This window comes from Phragmites australis, chromosome 20 (genome assembly GCF_958298935.1).
Source record: "Phragmites australis chromosome 20, lpPhrAust1.1, whole genome shotgun sequence".
In the NCBI taxonomy this organism is placed as follows: Eukaryota; Viridiplantae; Streptophyta; class Magnoliopsida; order Poales; family Poaceae; genus Phragmites; species Phragmites australis.
The window spans coordinates 9,733,816-9,758,023 of record NC_084940.1 but is presented as its reverse complement, the minus strand read 5'-3'; the positions used below and the strand labels follow the sequence as shown (position 1 = coordinate 9,758,023).

The 24,208-nt window shown below is 39.4% G+C and overlaps 1 protein-coding gene across 1 annotated transcript; it reads left to right on the top strand.

Annotated features, from left to right (window-relative positions):
- Nucleotides 1-8,311: 8,311 nt before the first annotated feature.
- Nucleotides 8,312-23,558, top strand: LOC133901648 (transcription initiation factor TFIID subunit 2-like). The gene is made up of 25 exons (XM_062343084.1): nucleotides 8,312-8,724; nucleotides 11,084-11,573; nucleotides 11,879-12,030; nucleotides 12,125-12,191; nucleotides 12,431-12,630; nucleotides 12,773-12,926; nucleotides 13,550-13,634; nucleotides 13,715-13,806; nucleotides 14,796-14,921; nucleotides 14,995-15,048; nucleotides 15,370-15,426; nucleotides 16,191-16,288; nucleotides 16,387-16,722; nucleotides 16,807-16,894; nucleotides 17,757-17,882; nucleotides 17,959-18,015; nucleotides 18,675-18,754; nucleotides 18,880-18,922; nucleotides 19,936-20,022; nucleotides 20,229-20,318; nucleotides 20,868-20,926; nucleotides 21,016-21,106; nucleotides 21,209-21,374; nucleotides 21,445-21,628; nucleotides 22,361-23,558. Exons 1-25 carry the CDS (start codon nucleotides 8,618-8,620, stop codon nucleotides 23,361-23,363), a joined length of 4,092 nt encoding a protein of 1,363 aa, XP_062199068.1. The 5' UTR covers nucleotides 8,312-8,617; the 3' UTR covers nucleotides 23,364-23,558.
- The last annotated feature ends 650 nt before the right edge of the window (nucleotides 23,559-24,208 follow it).

Here is a 24,208-nt window from a genome sequence, read left to right as displayed (position 1 = left end):
AGATGTATTCTTCTATTTATGAATTGCCTCATCGCCTGCACAGGCGTCTGTTTGGTCCAGATTGAGGTAGTGGCTTGAGCTACCTTCTTCAATGTTTGACGGCAGCATTACAACTCCTTCTGGCACCTGGGCCAGATTGGTGGTTGGTGGTGCCATCCCTTTCTGAAAGTTCTACATACGATGCTGACGAACGGTTGAGTATTCTACATATAGGAAGGAGGGAGATAGAGATAAAGCTAACGAGGGAGGGAGAGATGCTATCGAAAGAGAGATAACCCTGAAGGAGTCGATAGATAGAATGCATATACATACAATATTGTAATGGAGTACATTATAATCACATTTAACAAAAAGAAGTCACATCTTATGTAGCAAAATAGGCACAAATATGCACAAAGGTACTGATAAGTGACACATTGATCTTACTAGTAACATCATCTTACATAGCAAAATGATGGTTAGAACAAGAACTAGGATTACAACATCTTTACACATGAAATCAAATTTCTTCTTATTTTCAAAGGTAGACAATTTTAGCTCGTCCTGGATGTCTTGACTGTTATATGCCACGACAGCTTACTGTTTGGACTTGTGTAATAACCATCCAGTCGAGCTTTGTATTCATATGTATGGTCTCCAATTTCATCATTTGCAAAAGAAAAACAAGTATGAAAACAGTGTAATTTTTAATACAACACATAACAGGAGTAAAAAAGAAATACGGCCTCCGTGTATAGCAAGAACTGGATAGTAGGTGTATAAAAGTGCTCGCGGGAAATGAATAACAATTGGCCCCAGGACAATCAAGGTCCTACCCTCTAATTGTTCTATTGAGTATATCAACGTCTGGACAATTTACTAAGTTCTCATCTAGTTATTAGAACCTAGACATAATTCTCAAAAATCACACAATATCATCATGGATAGTGTTGTTGTACCAAATCAGAGAGCACATATTCTAAAAATGATAAGCAATTTCCTACCAAGATAGAAATAGAGACTGAACAACAGGATTCAAACAAGTAATGACATAACAAAAAGGATGAATCAACTTCCTTATCCAGAATCTGATATGCAAATCAATCTCTAAACTTATAGTAGCACACCGTCCAGGAATCAAATTATAATAGGTAGCCCACTACAGAGACAACACAAGAAATATATCTCGGTATACAAGTGTAGACCAGTAAGAACTATCAACAAGTCTCACCAGGGGCTACAACAAGTATTAGACAACAAGAGAATCGCAGGTCTGAACTATTGTACTCAGTAAATTACCCAGTCTCAATGTATCATTCATCATCGAGCAAAGATAATATGTACCAATACTGTCCAGAACTGAAGAGGGGAAATACTCACAAGCATCATTTGAACACACACAAGGACCAAGGATTCATCTGTTCTTATCATTTCAACACACAAAAAGACCAAGATATCATATATGTTTTTATCATTTGAACACACAAAAGGACTACAACCAGCATTTGTTCTTATCATTTGAACACACAAAAGGACCGAGACAGCATATATGTTCTTATCATTTGAACACACAAAAGAACCACAAGTAGCATCTATTCTTATCATTTTAACACAAAAGGACCAGCACACAAGCATCCGTTCTTATCATTTGAACACACAAGCAGCCGAACATGAATTAGTACGAACTTGCGCTGAAACCCTAGGTATCAGAGGGGAGAAGGAGATGGAGAGGGAGCCGGGAGGCCTACCTCAACGTCGAGGTGGTTATCCACGACGACGATGGCAGTGGACGAGAGTGCATGGCATGGCAGAGCGGGTTCCTCGGCATCGGGCTGCTCGTTGGGGTGGAGGTGGCAGGCTCCTCGGCAGCGGGGTGGTGGTCCTCAGCGATGGCGGCGGTGGACGAGGGTGCAGTACACAGCAGCATGGGCTCCTCGACGTTGGGGAGGAGGCAGCGAGCTCCTCGGTGTCGAGGTGGTGGTCCTCAGCGATGGCGGCGGTGGACGATGACGCAGGGCATGGAAGCGTAGGCTTCTCGGCGTCGAGAGGCGATTCGGCAGAGGTCACAGGCTAGGAAGGAGAAAATTTTCTAAGTGTCAGATGGCGCATGCATTGATAACTTTTATAGGAGAGGACTTTCATTGCCGGCTTAAGATGAAGACCGACAGTGAAAGGGGATATTCACTGCCGGCTCAATAGGACAACCAGTAGTGAAACATATTTCACTGTCGGTCCAAGAAGTCCACCGGTAGTGAAAAAACTTTCACTACCAGTCGAATATGTTCATCGGCAGTGAAACCCCTTTTACTACAGATCCGAGGTGCAAAAAATTTATTTTAGCTGTACGCGCGCGCCCACTAAGACTTGAACCCATGACCTGCCCTAAGTAAGACCAAATAATTAAACCGCTACACTACTCAAGTGTTTTCGAATTAGTTTGTGCTATCTATATTTATTATCATTCCATTGACCTAAAATCCCAATACAAACAATTTATTCAATTTTAGAATTCAATAAAAAATAAAAATAAATATGTTCATACCTAAATTTCTATATTGGTGCTTGCTATATATCTTAATTTCAACAATATATATTTTAAATCATTAAAAAGTGAAAATAAATACGCTCATAACTATAGCTATTGTAAATCAGGTAATATGCAAATAGCAATATGCTAGTGCTATTACTAATTCATTAAAAATCAAAAGTAGTAATACATAGCAATACTGCTTGTGCTATTGCTAATTCATTAAAAATCAAAAATCAATATGCTCAATAATAAAGATATCTTCCATCATAAACTACAAATTAAAGCTTCTATAACATAAGTGAAGTATAATTGCATCTAAAAATTCATACACAGTTATTAATACAATTTAGCTACTTTGTCTTAACAATTCACCCTTCATTATGATCATGGCGTACATATAGAGGTTCATCGGTGTTTTCCATGGGACCTAGGTCGACGTCCTCTCCGAAAGGAGGTAGTGCATCAAATTGATTGCAGTCTTCTTCATCAACGACATTCTTCACTCCGACAATCCTTCTTTTTTCTTAAAAATCCACATGACGCTCCTCCTTGTTAGACGGGTCCGATGAGTTTTTGTTGGTGTCATCCCCAGAAATTTTCTTTATTATTCAACCATTATATTCATGATATACATATATCGATAACTTATCAAAATTAAATAGCACATTCACCTTTGGGATTAACCTCATGACACTCCGCGACGTCGTTATCTAAAGAGCGATAACGTGCACCGGAATGAGAATGAATGAAATGTCATGAGATGTGATCCAAACGATATGAAATATGGTAGAGATGTAGTGCATGATGTTATGAATACAGTAGAGGAAGAATCACATGAATTGGAGTTCATTTCCCACTTAATTAACCAAATTATATGCTTGTTGTTTTTAAATCCAAAATTATATGAGGTAGTTCAAACAAACTCACATGAGGGAAATACTCAGCATGGCAAAAGGTACTTTTACTGTGTAAGGTATACATAGAGAAGACATAAAACATTAGTTTCACATTTTTTTAATTTTATTAATTTCTATAGAAATTAATCAAGTTTAAAAGGCTTAATCAAGATTAACAAAGAATTAGTGCTAAACAAGCATTTCATGCTTAAAATATATTTTTCCTATACAGAGCATGACAAAATAAGATTAACAAAGTTGGATTGACCAATTTTGGATATTTCAATATTTAATTATGGATTAACAAATTACAACATATTTAATAAAATAGAGGTATTTCAGTACACATTTCATGCATGCATGTATCTTTATCATGTAGATCATGACAAGCTAACAAACTTGGTTTTATATTTTTTTGAGATCTAGATATTTTTCTACAAATTATATAATATTTAGCTGATTATCAATACAACTAATATTCATTTTGGCATTTTCTGGACTTTTCTGACTTTAACCAGTTGTCGGTAGCGAACAACAACAGAGCTTGGCCGGGGAGGGTAGGCGATGGAGCTTGGCTGGGGAGGGGTACCAAAATGCTCAACGCACTATGACAGACTCGTTTGAGGGGTTGGCAGAGCATGTATGGCGGCAAGCACGGCCTGCGGCGACCATGGCTGAGGGCAGAGCTAGGCCGATGGTTATGGTGCCCTACAGAGGGAGAAAGTGGAAGGGAAGGGAGCGGCGAGGTTTCTTGGACCACGGTGAAGCTCACCGTGCATTCAGCTCGGGCAGAGGTGGCTCACAGCCCGAAGTTCATTGGCGAGGTGGGCGAGCTTGCGGTGGCGGCTGACGGAGCACTAGGCTGACAACGGGGTACGATCGAACTAGCACGCGCAAAAGATTAGGTATAGTACTGTAAAGCTCACCGAACAATGGAATTAGACCAAGAGGGCTTAGAAGCAGTGATACGTTTGTGAGGACGATGAATGTCATTGAGAACAGTGCTGTGCTCGGACTTGGAGGGGGGCCACTGCTTATACTGTACACATCGCTGTCGGCTCATCTCACTAGCCGACAGTGATGTCTAGTTATCACTGTCGGTCGGTGGCTTAAGCCAATAGTGATGAGGTGGCTGGGCATCACTGCTAGCTCAAGCCATCGCCCGACAGTGATTCTCCTTATCTTTGTCAATTCATAAGCCAAGATGATTGGTTCCCACACGTCCTACGAACCAACAGTGATACCTCACACTACCGGCCCATAAGGAACCGGTAGTGACGGGCTGATATATAAACCCGGTTCTGTAAGTAGTAGTATGAAAGCAACAATAATGAATGGAATAGACTTACTCGTTTTGTGAACGTGCTCGACACCGTGTGCATGGCTATGCAAGGCACCGTGTGCATGGTTGTGCTCGTCATCATGTCTATGGTTGTACTCGTCACCGTGGTCATTGGCACCATGTCCGATGAGCCCGAGATCGTGCATGACGTGCCCGTGACTGGCGAGCCTGATCCTATCGTGGCCACTGACAGTGTGAGCGTGGCCATGCCTGGCCTGCCAGCATCAAGTGTGTCCATGCCCATGGCTGGCAAGCCTGAGTCTGTCGTGTTCACGACAGGCGTGCATGTGGCTGTTGTGACTGTCACCAGCGTCTCGACCTTCCTTCTCTCCCTGCGCATGGCTAATGTGCTCCTTGCCAGCAACAACACCACCATCTGAGGCACTACCTCCTTCACTATCTCTGGCAACACCTCATTCATCGTTTCCGTGCGCATCATCGTCCCACGATGAAGAGATATTTTAAAAAAATAATGTGATAAATAATTTAAAGAAGAGAAAGAATAAATTTATTTTTTATGGAAGAAAGTACTAGCTTTTTATAATCATATATGATTGTGAGATAATAAATTATTTTAAAATATCTAAAGATATAAGTAACATACATGCCGGTATCAGGAGCTTATTTCTTAACACTAATTTTTTATTCTTTTTTCTATGTAGACATCACTAAGAAATAAAGTACTCTATCTGTTCAGAAATAATAGATGTATTTCTTTTAGTCTCGATTTTTAAAATTAGATTTTAATTAAGATTTTCTCACAAAATACATCATTTATAGCTACAAAACCTATATAGTGTGAAATTATTTTAGAATCTAATTGTATAATTTTTATACACTAGATATTCTTATAATTTAATTAAATATTAGTTAAAGTACACAAAATTTGACTTTTGAAAAAGAAATACGCTTACAGAGTATTGACAGTGGTCTAAGAGTCTGTTTGTTTGGGTTTGTGCTTTTGAACTTTTATGAAAAGTTATGCTTTTGTCTTGTTTGAAAACTGATTTTGAAAATAGGCTGTTGATTTTACAACAAAATTTTGATTTTTCAGTGTATAACTTCTCAGAAAAACGTATCTCAATGAGCTTCTCAGCTTTAATTTATTTTTCTCAGAAGCAGATTTCTGACTTCTTCAAAAATCACTTCTATAAAATCCTATTTATTCTGACTTTTAACTTCTAAATTCTAGCAGCAGCAGAAACAAAATCAAAAATAAAAACCTGGCCTAATCCGAAATGGTGGTAGTATTACCTTCCTTCTAGAAAGATACCGCACCATTCCCGAGAGATCGCTATAATCGTTATCATTTACTATGGTCTCACTGCTCTGTTTCGCAGTTTAGTTGATAAGCCAACATTAGCAAATGCCCTTGCAACAAAAGCCTAGAGCAATGGCGAAAGAATATATTTAATGGATATAGGAAAGAAGAAAAATCCATTTCACCTCCTGAACTTTCACCAGAGTCCGAATTTCACCCTTCAACTCCAGCACTAGACATAACGCCCTCAACTATCAAGCCCCTTCGTCCAAATGTGGTTTTAGCGCTAATGCGGCACCTACATGTTCATTATTTTTTTCTTGACGTGGATCCCGTGCGGATATCACTAAACTTCCTCTCTTCTTTGCAAATCGTCAAAATAAAATAAATTTAGTATCCATGTCACCAAGTTTGGTTACCACGTAGATGCCACACCACCCAAAAGTTATATGACATATAAAAAAGCGAAAAAAAGATAAGGGGCCCATATGTCAACCTCTTCATTACATTTTTCCTCTTCTCTCTCCATCCTTGTCTCCTCTCTTCTCCCAGGCAAATTGTATGAGCAACATCCCAGTCTACCACATAGTGCATGCATGCATGCAACATAGAGGCGAGGTAGGAGCACGCATAGTTGAGCATCGGTCGAGCACGCCACGAATGAAGATGGAGATGAGCCTGTCCACATGGGGCTCATCGATGGACATGGCAAGGCAGCTCATGTCTTATATGAGCTGCGGACTGTACGCGGTGGGCGGATGCCACTGACGCCGCCTCTGGTGGAGAAGCCTGACAAGCTGGCTCCCGCGGGGAGCTATATGGTTTTGATGTAGTTCAAGACGTCAGCGTCGATTCTAGTTGTCGCTAGAGTTGAAGAAGAAACAAGAGCTTCGTGACTCCGCCCTGATGTTCGGTCACCACCTCTTATCTTAGGCATTTGCACCTTGCAATATCTTCTCTCTCTATCACCTTTGCACGCTTCCCCTATACCATTCTGCCACCACACGTCATCGCACTACTACTGCAATCCCTCTTCGTCCGAGTCGAAGTCACTAAAAGCATCAGCGATGTAGACGAGCTTTTGATGACAAATCGGCGTGTGGCAAGCAATGCAGACGAGTTGACAAAGAAGATGAGACGATGAGAAACAAATCTACTATTATGCAAACAGAGTAGAGTGTGCAAAGGAGATGAATTCATGAATCCTGTTGTGCAACAGTCGGGAAGACGAATCCTCGTGCAACAGCGAATGTGCTAGAGACGTCCATCTATTGAAAGGATCTATACCTTTCTCTTCCAATTGTTGATTGGCAACCTAACTTTAAAAATCCACCGCCACGTAGATGCCATATCAGCAGAACCAAGATGTTTTTTGGAACACATGTATGTTTTTTTAAAATCTTAGTACAACACGTAGACACACTCATACCATCACATATATATACTCATACAATGTCTACTGAAGACCGAAGATATGAAACTTAGAGATTGATAAAGTCACTACATATGTCTCGCTGTTGATGAGTACATCGCCTACCATTGAAAGAAAATCTGCTTTGGTGAGACATAGAAGAAGCAAATTTGAGGTTTAATCCCTGGTGAGTAGAGATAAATCATCTCTACTAACCACCTAACCCAATGCTTGGTTCTCTGATTTTGGTATAAGGGGTAAAGTGAACTTGGTAATAATTGAGGGAGGTGAAATGAAGCTTTTCTCATAGACATTGAGCCTAGCCCACCACTTTAAGTGTGTTGCGACTTGGGCTTCCTTCATGTTTTTTCTCATATGAAGTTGGGCTTCCTTCATGTTTTTTTATGAAGTTGGGCTTCCTTCATGTTTTTTGTTTCGTTTTTGAGAGGTTGGGCTTCCTTCAAGTAATGATGTACTCGGCTCAACGTTGAATTGTTGCCACGACAAAACGGGCCGTATATAATAATGTCATCCAGCCCATCTTTAAGGCTTGTATAACAAGGCCCTGCATCTTGCCCAATTACAAGCAACGGCCTATAATCATCCCATTCGGACAAGGCCGTAAGCAAACAAGGTGCTGTCAGGCGTGGGCTAAATTCGGAAGCCCATAAGACCATAACCCATCCTTTTTACTGGGCCGAAAAGCCCAAGTTCCCATAACCCATCCTTTTTACTGGGCCGAAAAGCCCAAGTGCCCAACGCCAAGTGATGCACTGTAAAGGACAAAGGAAAAAAAGACCGAAAAGAAAGCTGCCTACCGCACCCTGGAATAGACCGAGTCCATAGACCACAAGATATATCCCCGCCTAGTTAGTCGTTCACGAGACCAAGGGTCCCCGTCCCCACCAGGCCCCCGTGCACCGGGTCCACGCAGACCCCCTTCGCCGGGCGGCGAAAGATCTGAGGCGCGACGGTCTCAAGCGCCGGCGAGCGCTCGCCCCACCCCGGTCTTTAAGTAGCCGCGCCCCGTTCCTCGTCTCGCGTCTCAGAGCGCCCCCCCCCCCGCGCCCCCGAGCAGCGGGATGACGTGGCGCACCTCGACACCACCACCTCACTGAGCCCCGACCAACCCCCCTTCCAGAAGCATCCAAACCCTAGACGAGAGGCAGGAAGAGGAGGAGCGTGAAGGAGCTTCGGGATGGCGAAGGCGAGGAAGCAGAAGGGCGACGCCGCCGGCGGAGGCGCCACCGTGCTCCACCAGAAGCTGTGCCTCTCCATCGACATGGAGAACCAGCTAATCAATGGGTGAGCCGTGCCGCAGCTTGAAATGTGTCGAAATAGCTCCGATCCCCTCCCCTGGTGCGCGTGCCCTAACCTTGTGTGCGTGTTTAGCTGCTCTTCGGGGGTGCTTAGAGGGGGATGGGTTGCGGCTCGAGTGCTAGGGTTTGGAGTTCGCGATGGAGTAGCGCATTGATGCTGCGAGCTTTTGGGCCTGTGATTTGGAGTTTAAATACTTCAGTTGATTTGTAAGACGGCTGATAGAATTTGTTTTCTGTCCAAAAAAATCAATTGTTATCGGATTCGATAGCGCAATGTGATTGCAGCGTATCAATTGAAGCTGTTGCAGCTGCTTGAGTGAGCTGTGCAATGTGGTTGCTTAACTGTGTATCTGGTGAAGCTTTGCTCTTTTACTTGTGCTTGGTTGCTCATTTTGTGCGGGAATTGCTCCTACTGCCAAATGCTGTGGATTACATTCGTGAAACAAGTGTAATTTTCTGTAAAATAGGTAGTACTGCTCATACCTGTGGACAACGACCATTAGCTACCTGCGAGGTTTGAATTCTTGTTAAAGAAGTTTGGTTAGCTGATATAACAATGCATGCTATGATGCTTCATGTTTTTATGGTTCCTCCTTAGCAATTCATTTCCTTTCCTCATGCTTACTTGATCATGTATTAGAGGATGCTAATTACTGCGAACTGTCCTGAAACAACGAATTTATCATTGCATAAATTGTATAGGTATCAGCTGACTCCGCTGGCACCCTGCAAAAGCATGAGCTATTATTTGTAAATCACAGTTTAAGTTATTGCTGTCAAAATTGAGTGAATGCATTTGGTCATTTGATGCTTTGCTGCATTTGGTTACCACTGTAGTCTGCTGTATTTACCTATGAAATCAGGGTTTTTTTTAATGAAAGCTGGGTTTTCTGAAGTAGTAGCGCTTTGTTTTCTTAAGTTTAAAATTCGTGTCCATGGTTCAATATGTTCACAGTAGATACCTTTAACTTTCCCGTTTGAAATTACTTCACTTTATTTGAGCAATCTAGTGGAGGGGGATTGCATTGTCCCTAAGCTAATGTATTGAGAAATTAGAAAAAGGTTCATGTTCAGTTGTTGTTATTTGTCAGAAAAAATGCATACATGTCTTCGTAATTCTTATTGAAATGATGACGGTGATTGTGGGCCTAGTAAATGAGAGCTCTTGTTTCCTGTTAGAGTGAATGGACCCAAAAATGTTTGGTGGAAAACTAGGAGAAGTTGCAACTTTTGTGCACATCGAAAGTGCACCTCAGCCTTTTATAACTACCAGAGTTGGTCTAGCTGTCTGTTAGTATCGCGTGACACCATTAGAAAGCCAGTTCGCACCTTTGCTGTAGTATGCGCGTAATTAATCTTTCAGACCTGTCAGATGATTTATTTCCTGATTTTCAGATGCTAGTTTGTGCATTTGAATGTAGTTCCGTTTTTGCATGAGATTATGTTCATTCAGTAACGGGGTAAAGATGCCAACTGAACACTCTGACTTGTAATATATTAGCTCATTAGCATCCTGTTCTTTCGGTGAATTGCATTTAAGCTATGTACAAAGTAATAACACATGGTAAGAGCTTACATATACCACCTGCATTTTGTTTGATGATATGTTTTTTTTTCATTGTATCACTCAATTCTTATCCGATCATAACCATAGAGGATCAAGTCTTTCAGTTTATCAAAATCATAGAGGACCAACTTTGTGATTTAGTTTAGATATTTATTGTAGACCAGTCTGGATGAACTATTGTTGTCCCATCAATTGCTGGAAAAGAGGAGGGATTTTGGTAGTGTCCCCGCTCAACCAAGTTTACGATTTAGTTTGGGTATTTATGCTATAGACTTAGTCTGGATGAACCGAGAGAAAGCGTGAGATAGGATTTTCTCGTGTGGATTAGTTGACAAGCGTAGAATGGAGATTTCATAAGGTGAAAGGAGAGGGGTTTGTAACCCCCTCCCCCCTGACAATCTTGTAGTAGCAAACTCTCTAATCATACACATGCTATATACTGCCAATGCATGTGCCTTTAAGCCTAAGAGAGGTTACCAGAGTATAATCTAGAGGAAACTAACCAATATATACCCAATCAATCACTTGGGTGGTCCATGGTCCTATGTCCAAAAAATTAGTGGATCTTTGGTGATAATTAGTTTCTTTATTAACTATGCTGTGACTGATACTCCCTTGAAGTCCATTCGCTCCTATTTCCTAAACACACGTCATTCTAGAGAATGCAGTGTGATCGTTTCCCTCCCATCCCTATTCCATCCAGCATCTGCATTATAAATGCCTTTGATCAACATTGTTGAGAGCTGACAGAACTTATGTTTTTGGTCCATCCATTAAGGTACACTGAGATAAAGGTTCTTCTAGCCGAGAATGACACTTTTGCTCTACATGCTGACAATATGACGATCAGGAGTATACTGGTGGACGGTGAATCTGTTGAGTTTGAGTATTCCCCTCATTGGAAAAGCGATGGTGATCAACCGAATTGGTCTTTGGTATCATGTTCGAAGACTGCTGCTGATGTTGCATGTTCAACATACATTTCGTCTCTAAATAGAGAAGCTATACCTAATCTTATCGTATCATCTGAGAGATCAGTTAAGTCAATAACTGAGCAACAGTTGGACGAAAACAGTGAAAAGCATGAAGAAAATAGTGGAAGGCTTGAGGAACATGGTGGAAAGTCTGTTCAAAGTTGCATTGATCAAGCTGTTAATGGCTGCAATGGTTCTGCAGTGAAAGAGGAAAAGGAAAAGGAAAAGGAAAAGGAAAATGAAAATAGAAATGAAAAGGATAAGGAAAATGGAATTGAAACTGAAAATGAAAAGGTAAAATAAAGTTTTTTGTTGATACAGATTAGGGTATGTTTGGTTCCTTTGCCCACCCTTGCCTAGCCTTGCCTAGCAAACTTTTGGTTCCTTTGCTTGGTTTGAATTTGAGCAAGGTGGGCAAGGATTTTCTTGCTTTTGAGAGAGAGCCAAATTGGCTCTCCTCTTCTAGCAAGGTTTGCCTTGCTAACCTTGCCAAGCAAGGCTAGTGGGCAAGGGTGGGCAAAGAAACCAAACATATAGTTACCAGCTATTGGCATTTTTAGATATGTGCAGACATGATATCTCATTGTAATAAATCATAGGTGAAGAACATAAAACTGGTTCACATAGATTATATTTTGGAGAAGGCTGAAACTGGTGTTCACTTCGTCGGCAATGTCCTGCATAGTAGTAGTCAGATAAAACGCACACACTGCTGGTTTCCTTGCTTTGATACTGCCACACAACGCTGTCCGTAAGTGAAGTTTATCCCCCCCCCCCCCCTTAAATCCTGCTAGTCTATTTTCTGGTGCATGTTAATAATTCTCTTTGTATCATTCTGTGCCCAGATTTGACCTAGAGTTTACAGTTAGCACGAATTTAGTCGCTGTCAGCAATGGTGACTTGCTTTACCAGGTACGCATTCAATCTTAATTGACGATGGGGTCATAGAGGCATAATACGCAATAAGTTCCTCCTTTTGGAAAAAGAACTCACTTTTGCGCTAAGCGACTATGAAGCTTTCTTACGAACTTGGTATTGTAGTTTGTTAGCAAATGTTCTTTGCAAACTTTACATGATGATCTCTTTCTGTACTGTTTCCTGATCTTGAAAGGTCTTTTTCTTTCACATTCTGCTGATGCTACATCATGCAGGTCCTAAGCAAGGAAGATCCTTCAAGAAAAACTTACGTGTATAAATTGAACACTCCAGTTAGTGCACAGTGGATATCCTTGGTTGTTGGTCCACTTGAAGTTCTCCCTGACAGGAATGACATAAGTGCCTCACACATATGTTTGTCCCCTGCTTTGTCGAAGCTTGAGAACACAATTGCATTTTTCCATGATGCATATAGGTGCCAACCAAAACATTTTTTTTGTGAAATATAGTAGTTTGGAGTCAATTCTTTTGTATTATTTGAATAAGCTTCTTCTTTGTCATTGATTTCTAAAATTTGCGCTTTAGTGATAACTGTTTCAATCGTTGTCATTTTGCAGCTGTTATGAAGATTATCTTGCTACACCATTTCCCTTTGGTTTGTACAAGCAGATTTTTCTTCCATCTGAAATGACAGTATCACCAACAAGCTTAGGAGCCTCCACATGCATCTTCAGTTCAGATATCTTGCATGACGAGAAGGTTATAGATCAGGTGCGTGTGTGTCTCCCTTATTTTGCTCTCCTCTAAGATTGACCAACAATTTGACACCTCTCTTTCACAAGATGTGAATGTGTATGTGTTAATTGTTAGAACATACTTGTTACTTTGTGGTAAATTCTCTATTTAGTTATTTTGCTTATTAGTCATTTGTTTTCCATCCCCATTCCATACCCTCTTTCTCAATAAGAGCATATAACATCAGTAAACAATGCATAACCTCCGCTGATAGTGGAAGTCCTTGCTCTATCAGTATTTCTTTTTCAACTAGTCAGATCCCTGCGTAGATGCCATTATGGCACTTCATACTAGTTAATTTGATCAATTAAAGCTTGCCACGCCAGCAGATACTGTGAATATGTTTGTGAGAAACTGTATGTGCAATGCTTCTGCATGATTGTGTGCCTTTTATTTTGTATGTTTGCTGTGTAGTGCTTAGTAAAAAATGCATGTTGGTATGAACAGATCTGCGATCAAGATTTGCTTCAGGTCCTATTGTTCAGCTTATTATGCTATCCTGTTGGAACATTTCGATTATCATAATTGCTAGATGATTGGAAACCTGTCTTGTTGAGATATAACTTGCACTGTTGTAACTAACTTGTAAAATAGTTCAGATAATTGGCACAAGAATCAGACTAGCTTATGCCCTTTCAAAGCAATGGTTTGGTATATACACAAGTGCAGAGGAGCCCAATGATGGTACTTCGCCTCTACCTGCTAATTATGTACATTATTACATTGGAAAATGCTATTGACCATATAATTTACTGCCGGAGCAGAATGGCTGTTGGATGGTTTGGCTGGTTTTCTTACTGATCTATTTATCAAACGTTACCTTGGGAATAACGAGGCACGTTATAGGCGGTTCAAGGTTTGTTTTTTTTTACCAAAAGCACCTGTTATTACGATTCTTGTTATTATCAGATGACCAGTCGTACAGATATGTTGAATTCGATATATATGAATTTGGAATGTGATTCAATGGGATCATTTAGATTTACCATGTTGCGTTTAAAAGCAAAATTTAAATTATTCATACTTGTGTTTACTCAAAAACCTGAGAATTATTTATAGTTAAATCGGGGAATCGAGATGTCTCATTTTCCCAGAAAATATTTTTCCTACAAGGGAAAACTGGAGTTGAAGTAGCTAAAACAGTATATTTTAATAATGCTTAAATGTGTTATGAAGCCAATGGTCTCTGCGATGTTGTTGATATCACAATTGTTGCTGTACTGTTCCGTATGTATTTAAATTGCTTGTTAGAATAATCTAATGATATTAAAAACTAGCAATTGGATCTGCCACTTGAAGTAGATTTTCCACTAATGCCTGCACTTCAATTACACATGATGTATCTTTTCTGTTGTCTTAGTTACCTGTTTGTACCTGTCATGTACATCTTATAATATAGAGTATGTCATGTTCAAACAAAATGTACATAATTAGTTCAAGTGTTTATATGTAACTCAAACAGTTGGTTCATATGGGTTAGATTACATTTCACACAGCAGTGTGGATTCATGTAACCAACGATCATGTAAATATTCTTCCATTTTCCATCACTTCGTAGCCATTTTTTTCCCCCCAAAATGGTATAGTCGTCTGTACATATTCACCTTAATATGGCTTGGGGAATCCATGAAGATATAACTCTTTACAAACAAGTATGATCTGTATTCCTTTTGAGATACGGTTGATAGTATGGTCGGAAGGGAAATAACATTCATAGATCTATTGAGGGGATTAAGACATTAAGTATCAATTTCTGGCTTTGCTGCTGCAAAATTTCAGCAATGCATTTACATATTCATTTAACTAACATGATCTTTGAATATCATTTTTTTGTATTTGTAATAGGCTAATTGCACTGTGTGTGAGTCTGATGTTAGTGGTGCAACTGCTCTGAGCTCTCCTGCTGCTTCAAGTGATTTATATGGAACCCAAACAATTGGTTCATATGGGAAAATTCGTTCATTGAAGGCAGTAAGTTTTGAGTATTGAACTGTAAAATTGGTGTATATGCACCATTTCCTCATTCTTTTCTTCTTTTGAACAGGTAGCTGTTCTTCAAATGTTGGAGAAACAGATGGGACCAGACTCCTTTCGGAAGGTATTTGCATCTTTGATATATTGCTGCTTGCATTATTGATTATTTTTTATCTATGTAATCACAGCACTATGCCTAAGCCACTGGATCCTTAATGGAAAAATACATGACTATTCGTGATAGGAGTTACCAAGTTTCATATGCTAATCCTTTCTGCAATTTTTATTTTTGATATATGGTTCTACATCTATAGCTGAAATTCTTTTCTTGTTTCTAATTAGGAGTTAACTGCCTATTGGTTGGTTTTTTGCACTCATTGATTTCTTAATTGACCATTATGAATATAGAAAGCTTCTGATAGGCTGTCATCATTCCCAATTTCAGATTTTGCAGGTGATAGTGGCTCCAAATCGTGCCTCAAGAACACTAAGTACAAAAGAGGTATAACTTTCGTTTGTCAAGTTCATTGCATCTATCTAGATATCTGTACACGATCGCATTCCCCACCCCTCCCTCCCACCCTCAAACCCTCAATCAAATTTTTTGTAGTAACATAAAATGACATTGGTTCCCTTCATTTATTTGTTCCTATGCTTACCAGTTACCAGCCCTTTCTTAAGGAAGAGAAGGAAGCCTAATTTATCAGTGAGAATATATGAATGCTAATTCAGCAAGTGTAGAATAGGAAGAAATGAGATAAATGTGCCTCAAAGTTGTAGAACGGCCTATATGCTCTAAAATGGTAACAGGGATGAAATAACTTATATTTGCAATCGTAGGGAGAAGTTTCTGGTCCTCTTCATTCATTGTGATTTACGAACATAAGCATTCACAGTAATAGAAGTGGTCATTCACAGTAATAGAAGTGGTGTATCAGTGTATCATTTTCCCCGCAATTGTTTGTGGTGATGATTTAGTTTACCTTTTGTTCCATGTGGGCTAGAATTGTTTTTATATTAAGCTAAGCACTGGCATATGCTGATAAATGCAGTATGTGGTCTCACTTATGACAGCATTAATATGTTTTGTGGGTCCTCTTAGTTCCCTTGATTACATTGTAATGTGGGATGTTTATGCATTATATTAACTATTTCTGTCCCTTTCAACAATACTTTTATGACAAACAGACACATGCAATATGGATTTAGCAGCAAAACTGAACTTCATGCAGAGTTGAATTTATTGTTTTACTTCCTCTTATTCAGTTCAGGCACCTTGCAAATAAGGTTGGTAACCTTGAACGCCCGTTCCTGAAAGAATTCTTTCCACGGTGGGTTGAATCTTGTGGATGTCCAGCTATGAGGTAAAAGAGATTTCTTTGTTGTTTGCATGTGTCCAATTTGTAAAATTCATTTGTTCATCATATCCTTGTACTTAACTCCGTATCCTTCTGCTTGGAAGATTGGGAATGTCGTATAGCAAAAAAAGGAATATGATTGAATTTGCCATTTCAAGGGGTTGCACAGCAAAAGCTGCACCTGATTCTGATAGTCTTGCAAATGGTGATATTCAAGAAGGTGATGCTGGATGGCCAGGAATGATGAGCATACGTGTTCATGAAACTGACGGGGCGTATGATCATCCAGTTCTGTCAATGGCCGGTGAAGCTTTGCAGGTGGTGGAAATACAGTGCCATTCCAAACTAGCAGCAAAGCGCATTTGGAAATCCAAAAAAAGCTCAAAAGTTGATGGTTCTGATGACAACGTAGATGCCTCTACTCAAGAGAACCGCACAAGGTCTATTTCCACAAATCCACCATTTATTTATATCTTTTCTATCTATTGATATCTCACTTTGTCACTTGTTTCTGCCTTTTGCAGCATAGATTCACCTTTACTATGGATCAGAGTGGACCCGGAGATGGAATATCTTGCTGAGGTCCATTTTTACCAGCCTGTTCAGATGTGGGTGCGTATTACCAGATAAGCGTAATTTTTATTGATAAAAAGGGAGTCCTGCGTTTTCATTTGTTTGAATTTGATATTTATATCGATGATGGTATTGGACACATGGAGTACGTTGATGCAGAATAATTTCTGTAAAAATAAAGTGGTGGCTTTGTTGGTTTAAGACGTTTAACCACAAGAAAGTCCTCCCTACTATTCTGAGATCAATAATAATGTTTTCCAAATTTATTGTGTTAGTACTTAGCAAGGAAGATCTAGCTAAAAGATGTGCTAGTATCTGTTGTAACTCTCTAGGTATCAAGAAGGAGATCCACTAAGTCGGATTGTTCCTTTGAGACTCCGACTCTTCTGTACCTCTTTATGGAAAGTAGTGTGATATACGCCTAAACTTGATCTCATGACCATTATAAGAGTTATACTGCACTGCTTGTACAGCTTCTGATACATATAAGTATACCAGGCCATGGGTGCCTTACTATCTTTCAGATTTTCTGTTTATCTACTGATGATCTGGCTTCCTTGGTGATCCAAAAACAGATGCACCATATATCTGTAGTTTAGTTTAAAGTTTTTATTTTCTGGTGAAATAGGTGTTACATTAGGATAAGCATCCATAAAAATGATAGAATAGTGCCTTTTTTTTGTTGCCAAATTAAGATCTTGATAAGTACACTATCTTGTGCATTTCCTTTGCCCCTCAACTTTTTGATATGATGCATATTGGATTGGTATCAGTATTGTAAGCTTTGGGTAGAACATAACAATAATAATCAATCCAAAATGATGTTAGGATCAAGAGATGTATGCTCTTGTTTTCTCCCTTTGTGATCCATTCTTATTTCAAATTTTGAGCCATTTGGCAGATCAATCAATTGGAGAAAGACAAAGACGTTATATCACAATCACAGGCAATATCTGCCCTGGAGAAATTACCTCAGCTCTCTTTTGCTGTGATTAATGCACTCAATAATTTCCTAAATGACACAAAGGTATTTCAAGTTTTCAATAATGCATCTTGAAATCTTATATTTCGATGTTATTCAGTAACTGACTAGTAACATGCAGGCCTTTTGGAGAGTTAGAGTTGAAGCAGCATATGCATTAGCAGTTACAGCATCTGAGGTACGCTGCAAGTTGTATGTTTGCTACTCTTTGCCTAAAGCAGTCATATTTTATTGTTGTACATATTCAGAGAGTGTTCTGTTTTGAGATATTTGAAGACCAAAATTTTACACCTTGTTAGTAGTTGACTATTTTTTTGTATTGAATTATTCATTTGTTAATTAAAGGGCTGCAATATAGGTTTTTTATTAGTTTTTCTTATGGAAATCCATGCTATGAGTTGTCCAACAAAGTTGCTTCCGCATATGCTTTCCCCTTTGTTTGAGGAATTTATGTGTTTGCTAGTGGATGCATAATGCTATGATGAAAATCAAAGGAAAAGAAACTGATGAGACAATATTTCCAATAAGGTTATATCTGAAGTGATATAGATTAAAGAAGATAAAAATTAGCGATGAAATTGAATATAGAATAAGTGGGGGAAAATCTCACTGCTCTTGCATTTTCCTACCTTCTTTTGCTGCTCCTGCAAATAATGCAGATTGACAGTGAACATTGACATAAATGAGTCCATGATTGACAGTACGGAAGTCATGATATATGCATTTATTTTACACTGCTCAGCAGCAAAACGGGATGTTTGGCTGTTCTTACTGCCTTTTCTATTTTCGAGTAATTTTACACAATTATCTTACATGAATTTGTTTTGCTTCATTCAGGCAACTGATTTAGTTGGGTTGCTTCATCTTGTTAACTTCTATAAAAGCCGTCGGTTTGATGCAGATATTGGAATGCCCAGGTCAAGATCTGCATTATGCATAACCTTTTTTTCCCTGTGATGAACCATTATGTTCCATTGTTTTATTTATTTATTTATTTATGGTTCTTGAGGCCATAATAAGCATCATTCTGTTTTACTGATAGGCCCAACGACTTCCATGATATCCCAGAATACTTTGTTCTTGAGGTAATGCTTTGAGGTAGGAATTGTTATTGTGAGTACCCATGGCAAAATAATGCATTATATACCACTATTTTCATGTATCCCGAAAATAACTAAGTACATTATTTGCTGTGTCATTAGAAAATAGAAAATGGTTATTCTTGTGGACCATGGGGGCGACCACTATACCTATACATATCCACATTGTTACCTGTGTTGGTCTTCTGCATACATGTCCAGAATGTTACCCGTATACTATTTTTCCTGCAATACTATAGCATTGCCATTAGTTTCTGGATAAGAGTTAGTAGACTTAAAATAAGAAACCTAGTAGTTATTGTTTGTCTTGAAACGTAATCAGCTCTCATATCATCACTCTGATAAACTATATGGGCAAATCTGCGGGACATCGTCTGCCTTGATTGTAAATACCAGCTCAAACATTATCTATTGATGTAATTTTTACCTAGTGGCCTTAATCTTTTATATGAATGGCAATCCAACTGAGATACGATGCTTAATCTTTACTTATCTTCTTGCAGTGATTCGAAACTGTGCCCTGTTCATGGGACTCCATTGTTTTTTGCAAATGGAAATGTTTGATGAGAGAACAATCAAATCTGAAACACAAAGAAATTTATATTATGGGTTCCGTCGACCTTTTTTCGAATGTTTCATTGTTTGCAAAAATATGCTTGATCAATTTAATTTGGTCGCTGCTGAGCGAGCTAGTAGTTCAGTTACTGTAGTCTCTTAAGCCATTGTTGAGTGTAGCAAACAACAACAACAAAGCCTTTGTCCCAAGCAAGTTGGGGTAGGTTAGAGATGAAACCCACAAGATCCTAAAGAGATGATGAGAAAACAATAATGATAGTAAAGGTACTAGTAATAGTAAAAAAAAAAAATAACGGTACAAGGAGACCGATACATAAGTTATAGTTTTGGCACATGGATTGCTAACTTCCACGCTCTTCTATCCGGTGATACAAACACTAACGAAAAGTAATATTTTTCATTACTTATGTTCCTTTTATTAGGCAATCCCCCATGCAGTAGCTCTTGTTAGATTGTCGGACAAGAATAGCCCAAGGGAAGCCATTGAGTTTATTCTTCAGCTCCTAAAGGTTGCCGCTTCTCTCTGGTTTCATTTTATTTATTTGTCATCTGTAATCCTGTAATGATATTTCTTTTTACAAATTATGGTGTAACATTATTCATAATTCATGATCATTTAGTATATATATGCATATTGCTGCAATAATTTTCTATGATAGCAATTACAATCTGCCTGCTAATATGTTTGTACAATTTTGTTTTGTCCCATTTTCAGTACAATGATAACAACGGAAATATTTACTCAGATGTGTACTGGCTATCTGCAATGGTACAGTCAATAGGCGAACTGGAATTTGGTCAGCAGGTCTGTATGGACGCATTCCATCTAGTAAAGTATGGCCTACATTTATTTTTTAGACACATTAGGACAAATCAGTTCTTGTAAGATTGCTGGATGCTTGATAAGATCAAAATAATTTGATATGACTAGTTATGAAAATACATGGCCGCTTTCATGGAATTAACCCTATATGTTTCAAGTACAGTTTGGTCAAACTATATTGAAGGACATGCTGTATTGTTTTGTATACCTGGTATAATGCTAATACTTTATTAATTCAATCCGGCGGTAATGTACATTGGAGTGTTTTTTATCTACATGGCATAGGGCAATCCAAACAGATAAAAGTGGATCTGATCCTGGCCCAATAATTCTAATCAAAGCATGGCTAATGTTGTTTCACTTTTTTGGTTTTGCTTCCTATATATAGTGAAATAAGACCAGATATGTTTATGGTTGTAACTACTCATGCCTTTGAGATATTATATTGCCAGATGCTCTTTTTGAGGTGTTCACAAATTGCTTTCAAGGCACTGATGACTGTATGAAGAATAACATTGACTTTCTTCGCAGGGCATAGGCTTACTATCTTCTCTTCTTAAGAGAATTGATCGACTCTTGCAATTTGACAAGTCTGTGGAACTTCCCCACCAGTATTACTTATTTTCATGTCCTTCAGTCTTGACAATTGCTAATAACTGGCCTGATAACATTTGTGCAGCTTTATGCCTGGTTACAATGGGGTCTTGACTGTCAGCTGCATTCGTACCCTTGCACGAATAGCAGCGAGGGTGTCATCTTCCATATGCCTTGTAAGAAAGTTCCCATCTATGTTCTGCATATCTTTTGCAATAGTTGATGTGCTCTGCATAGCGCATATCACATTCATGTGGCATAACTTTTCATTGCTGCAGGATCGCATTTGTGAACTAATTGCCCCCTTTCGCAACCTGGACAAACCATGGAAAGTTCGTATTGAAGCTAGCAGGGTTCTTATTGATCTTGAGTTACACCAGAAAGGCCTTGATGCAGCTCTTTTGTTGTTCTTGAAATATGTGGATGAAGAAAAATCTTTGCGAGGTTGGATTGCAAGAGTAACTTTTGGCTTATTTTGTATGCTTTGATTTATTTTGACATGGAGTTATTGCAGGAGCGACAAAGTTGGCTGTTCATGTCTTGCGTATATGTCAAGCGAGTGTTGATCTTCACCTTAATGATCAAATAAAATTAACGACTCTGGTTGGTCTTCTTTACCTGTTTGCTGGCATGAAGGCATACAACAACGTATTTCTTCGTCATCATGTGTTCTGCATATTGCAAGTTGCTGCTGGAAGGTTAGCGAATTTGTTGTTTCACATGTATCCATTATCTTGTTTCATTGGTTGCTTGTTACTGCATTATGTGACCTTTGCATATAAGCTCGCATTCCAGCAAAGGGTTAACATATTTTTTCAACAATACTTGCACACTGCCGAAGTATCCAAGAACCAGTGATAAGATGAGAACTGGTCGACTGGGTCTGGTTTTGGGTAGTTTTGGTTCAGTGGGTTTACCCCCTAAAACCCTTCATTTGAGTTCAACTTATGTACGTGTATGGTGTACACTTGTAATTCACAAAAGGATTTCAATGTTTTGAACCTAGAAAGCTATTTCAGTTAAAAAAAGAAAAGCGGGTACTTAAACCTCCATGCTCTTTACTCAAGATTTTGAGTCTCACATGTACTATTTCACCATCAAGCTAGCCAATTTTGGCCGATTGGAAACGCGGTAGTACCTAAACCCTTGTCAACATCCCTTGATGGGTTTCCTAGTGGTTTTGTCAATTTCAGCAAACACCCTGTTAGGACATGACACCCACCTCAATACACAAAAGTACTTGGGGAGACAACAAATGACAAAATGGGGTTTCTGTAGTACCAACTTTGGGTCAACTTGACCCCAAAAAAGGAAAACTAAATGCTCCAGTATCTTTAATTCCACTGTGTGATAAACATTCAATATCTAGTCATCAAGCATGCATTCAAATGGCTTATTGTGTTTTAACATTGACATATTTCCATTGTCAGGTCCCCAACATTATATGGTGTTCCAAAGGTTGTCACCCCCCCTCCGGTGGTCCAGGACATATGTAGTGATCAGCAAACTAAAGCTGATTCCTCGATTCCTCAACCATCAAAACCTCAAGAACCTTCCACTAGCACTCCTAGTGTCCGCGAGGTCGTACCTACCTCCGGACCCACTAAAGATGCTGATAATCAATCTAACTGCAGTGAAAGAAGGAATGTCGTCAAAATTAGGGTGAGACGTACTGCATCTTCCAGTAAAGCATCTGATGCTGACCACAGAGATCATTCTCATGGTGGAAGAAATGAAAACGAAGCGGGTGCATGTAGTTCTATGTCAGTGGATGCCCCCATGGTTGGAGCAGCAAATGAGCCATTAAATGTAAGCAATCATAACATTGAGGAACAGAACTCGTGTCATGACCTTGAATCAAGGATGTCTGCAAGCGTTAGCAATGTTAAACTAATGGACAGGCATGAAATTTCCAAGGAGCTACAGTGCACCGCTCATTCAAGGCTAGATGCTCTTCCCAAGGATCAGTTCTCTCCTCTCACTAATCCGCTGGAAGTTGTAGACAAGCCTGGTAGTCAGCTTGAAGGGGTCTCCACCAGCTGTGATGGAAACCAAGCTCCAGAATCTATGAACGGACTGGAATCAAAAGAGAGGAAAAAGAAGGACAAGAAAGATAAAAAGCGAAAACGAGATAAGAAAGATGACCCCGAGTATCTGGAGAAAAAGAGACTTAAGAAGGAGAAGAAAAGAATGGAGAAAGAATCAGCCAGAAAGCAGCAGGAAAGTGAAGGGGTTCCTTGTTCCGAACAGCAGAACATAGTGAAATCTTCAGGATCGCAGGAAGTTTTGCCGGCGAGGCCACCAGCTCCAGTGCGAAGTTCTGAACCCCAAGTTTCAAGCAAGGAAACAACTATAGATACCGCACAGACAACAGTGAAGCCAAAGATAAGAATCAGAGTCAAGCCCTTGCAAAGAAAAGCTGAAGGAAGTTGAAAGTGATTGTAGATTGTGGCTGCGCCACCATTTGTAAGGATTACTGTACAGTGGATCAAAAGTAAATGAGTTGTAGCCTTGTAGGTTGTACCATGAGTAGCCAGGTTTTTGGTGAATGGTTGATGTATCCTGTAAAAAAGAATTGCTACTGCCCTAGTAATTTCTGGGGCAATTGAAATTAAGTTCTAGGGTTGTTTCTCGCGAATCAAAATGCTTCTAGGAGGTTACGCTACTAGGCTTCTTGTTTTGTGTTGCCATCGCTTATTCTCTCAAATTCAAGCGTTTCTTGATTGCCTGGGCTGGGCCCTAAAACCAAGCTGAGAGAGATCCTTGTGCTCAACTTCAGCTGCTTGTTTCTATCTAGTCAGGAGGCTTGGTGAAAGAAAAATATCTTTTACAGTGTGGTGAAAACTAATTTATAGGAGTGGTTTAAGGTTAGAGGAGATGTGGAGAGGATAAAAGTGTTTAGAGTTCTTAGGAAAATATATCATTTTTAGTTTGGTGGCTAAGGATTAGTATTTATATTGATATTAAGAGTATGAATGTATAAACGTGTCTATACGAGACTGTACACATAATAGTTCTTTTTTTTAATAACAGGGTATAGGGATAATACTGTAAATCATCGCTACGGCTAGTGAGGCTATTGTTGCAAAGACTTACCATCTATTTTGGTGTCACATTGTATCAGCGTGTTAGGTGGTCACTACTTAACAGGTATTAAATGCTAGTCACTTCACTGTAAGTGAGGGGTAGCCTGCAAGCCCCTTTTTAGTTGATCTTTTTGAAGGATCGATGGTTTTGAGAGTTCGAAGGGCTCCGAAGGTATGGCCTCCGTATGGCCC

Coding starts and splice junctions, on each gene's coding strand:
- LOC133901648 (XM_062343084.1), top strand. CDS start 8,618: ATGGCGAAGGCGAGGAAGCAGAAGGGCGACGCCGCCGGCGGAGGCGCC. Junction 12,031..12,124: donor ACTGCCACACAACGCTGTCC/GTAAGTGAAGTT, acceptor TTCTGTGCCCAG/ATTTGACCTAGAGTTTACAG. Junction 18,923..19,935: donor CAGAATACTTTGTTCTTGAG/GTAATGCTTTGA, acceptor TCCTTTTATTAG/GCAATCCCCCATGCAGTAGC.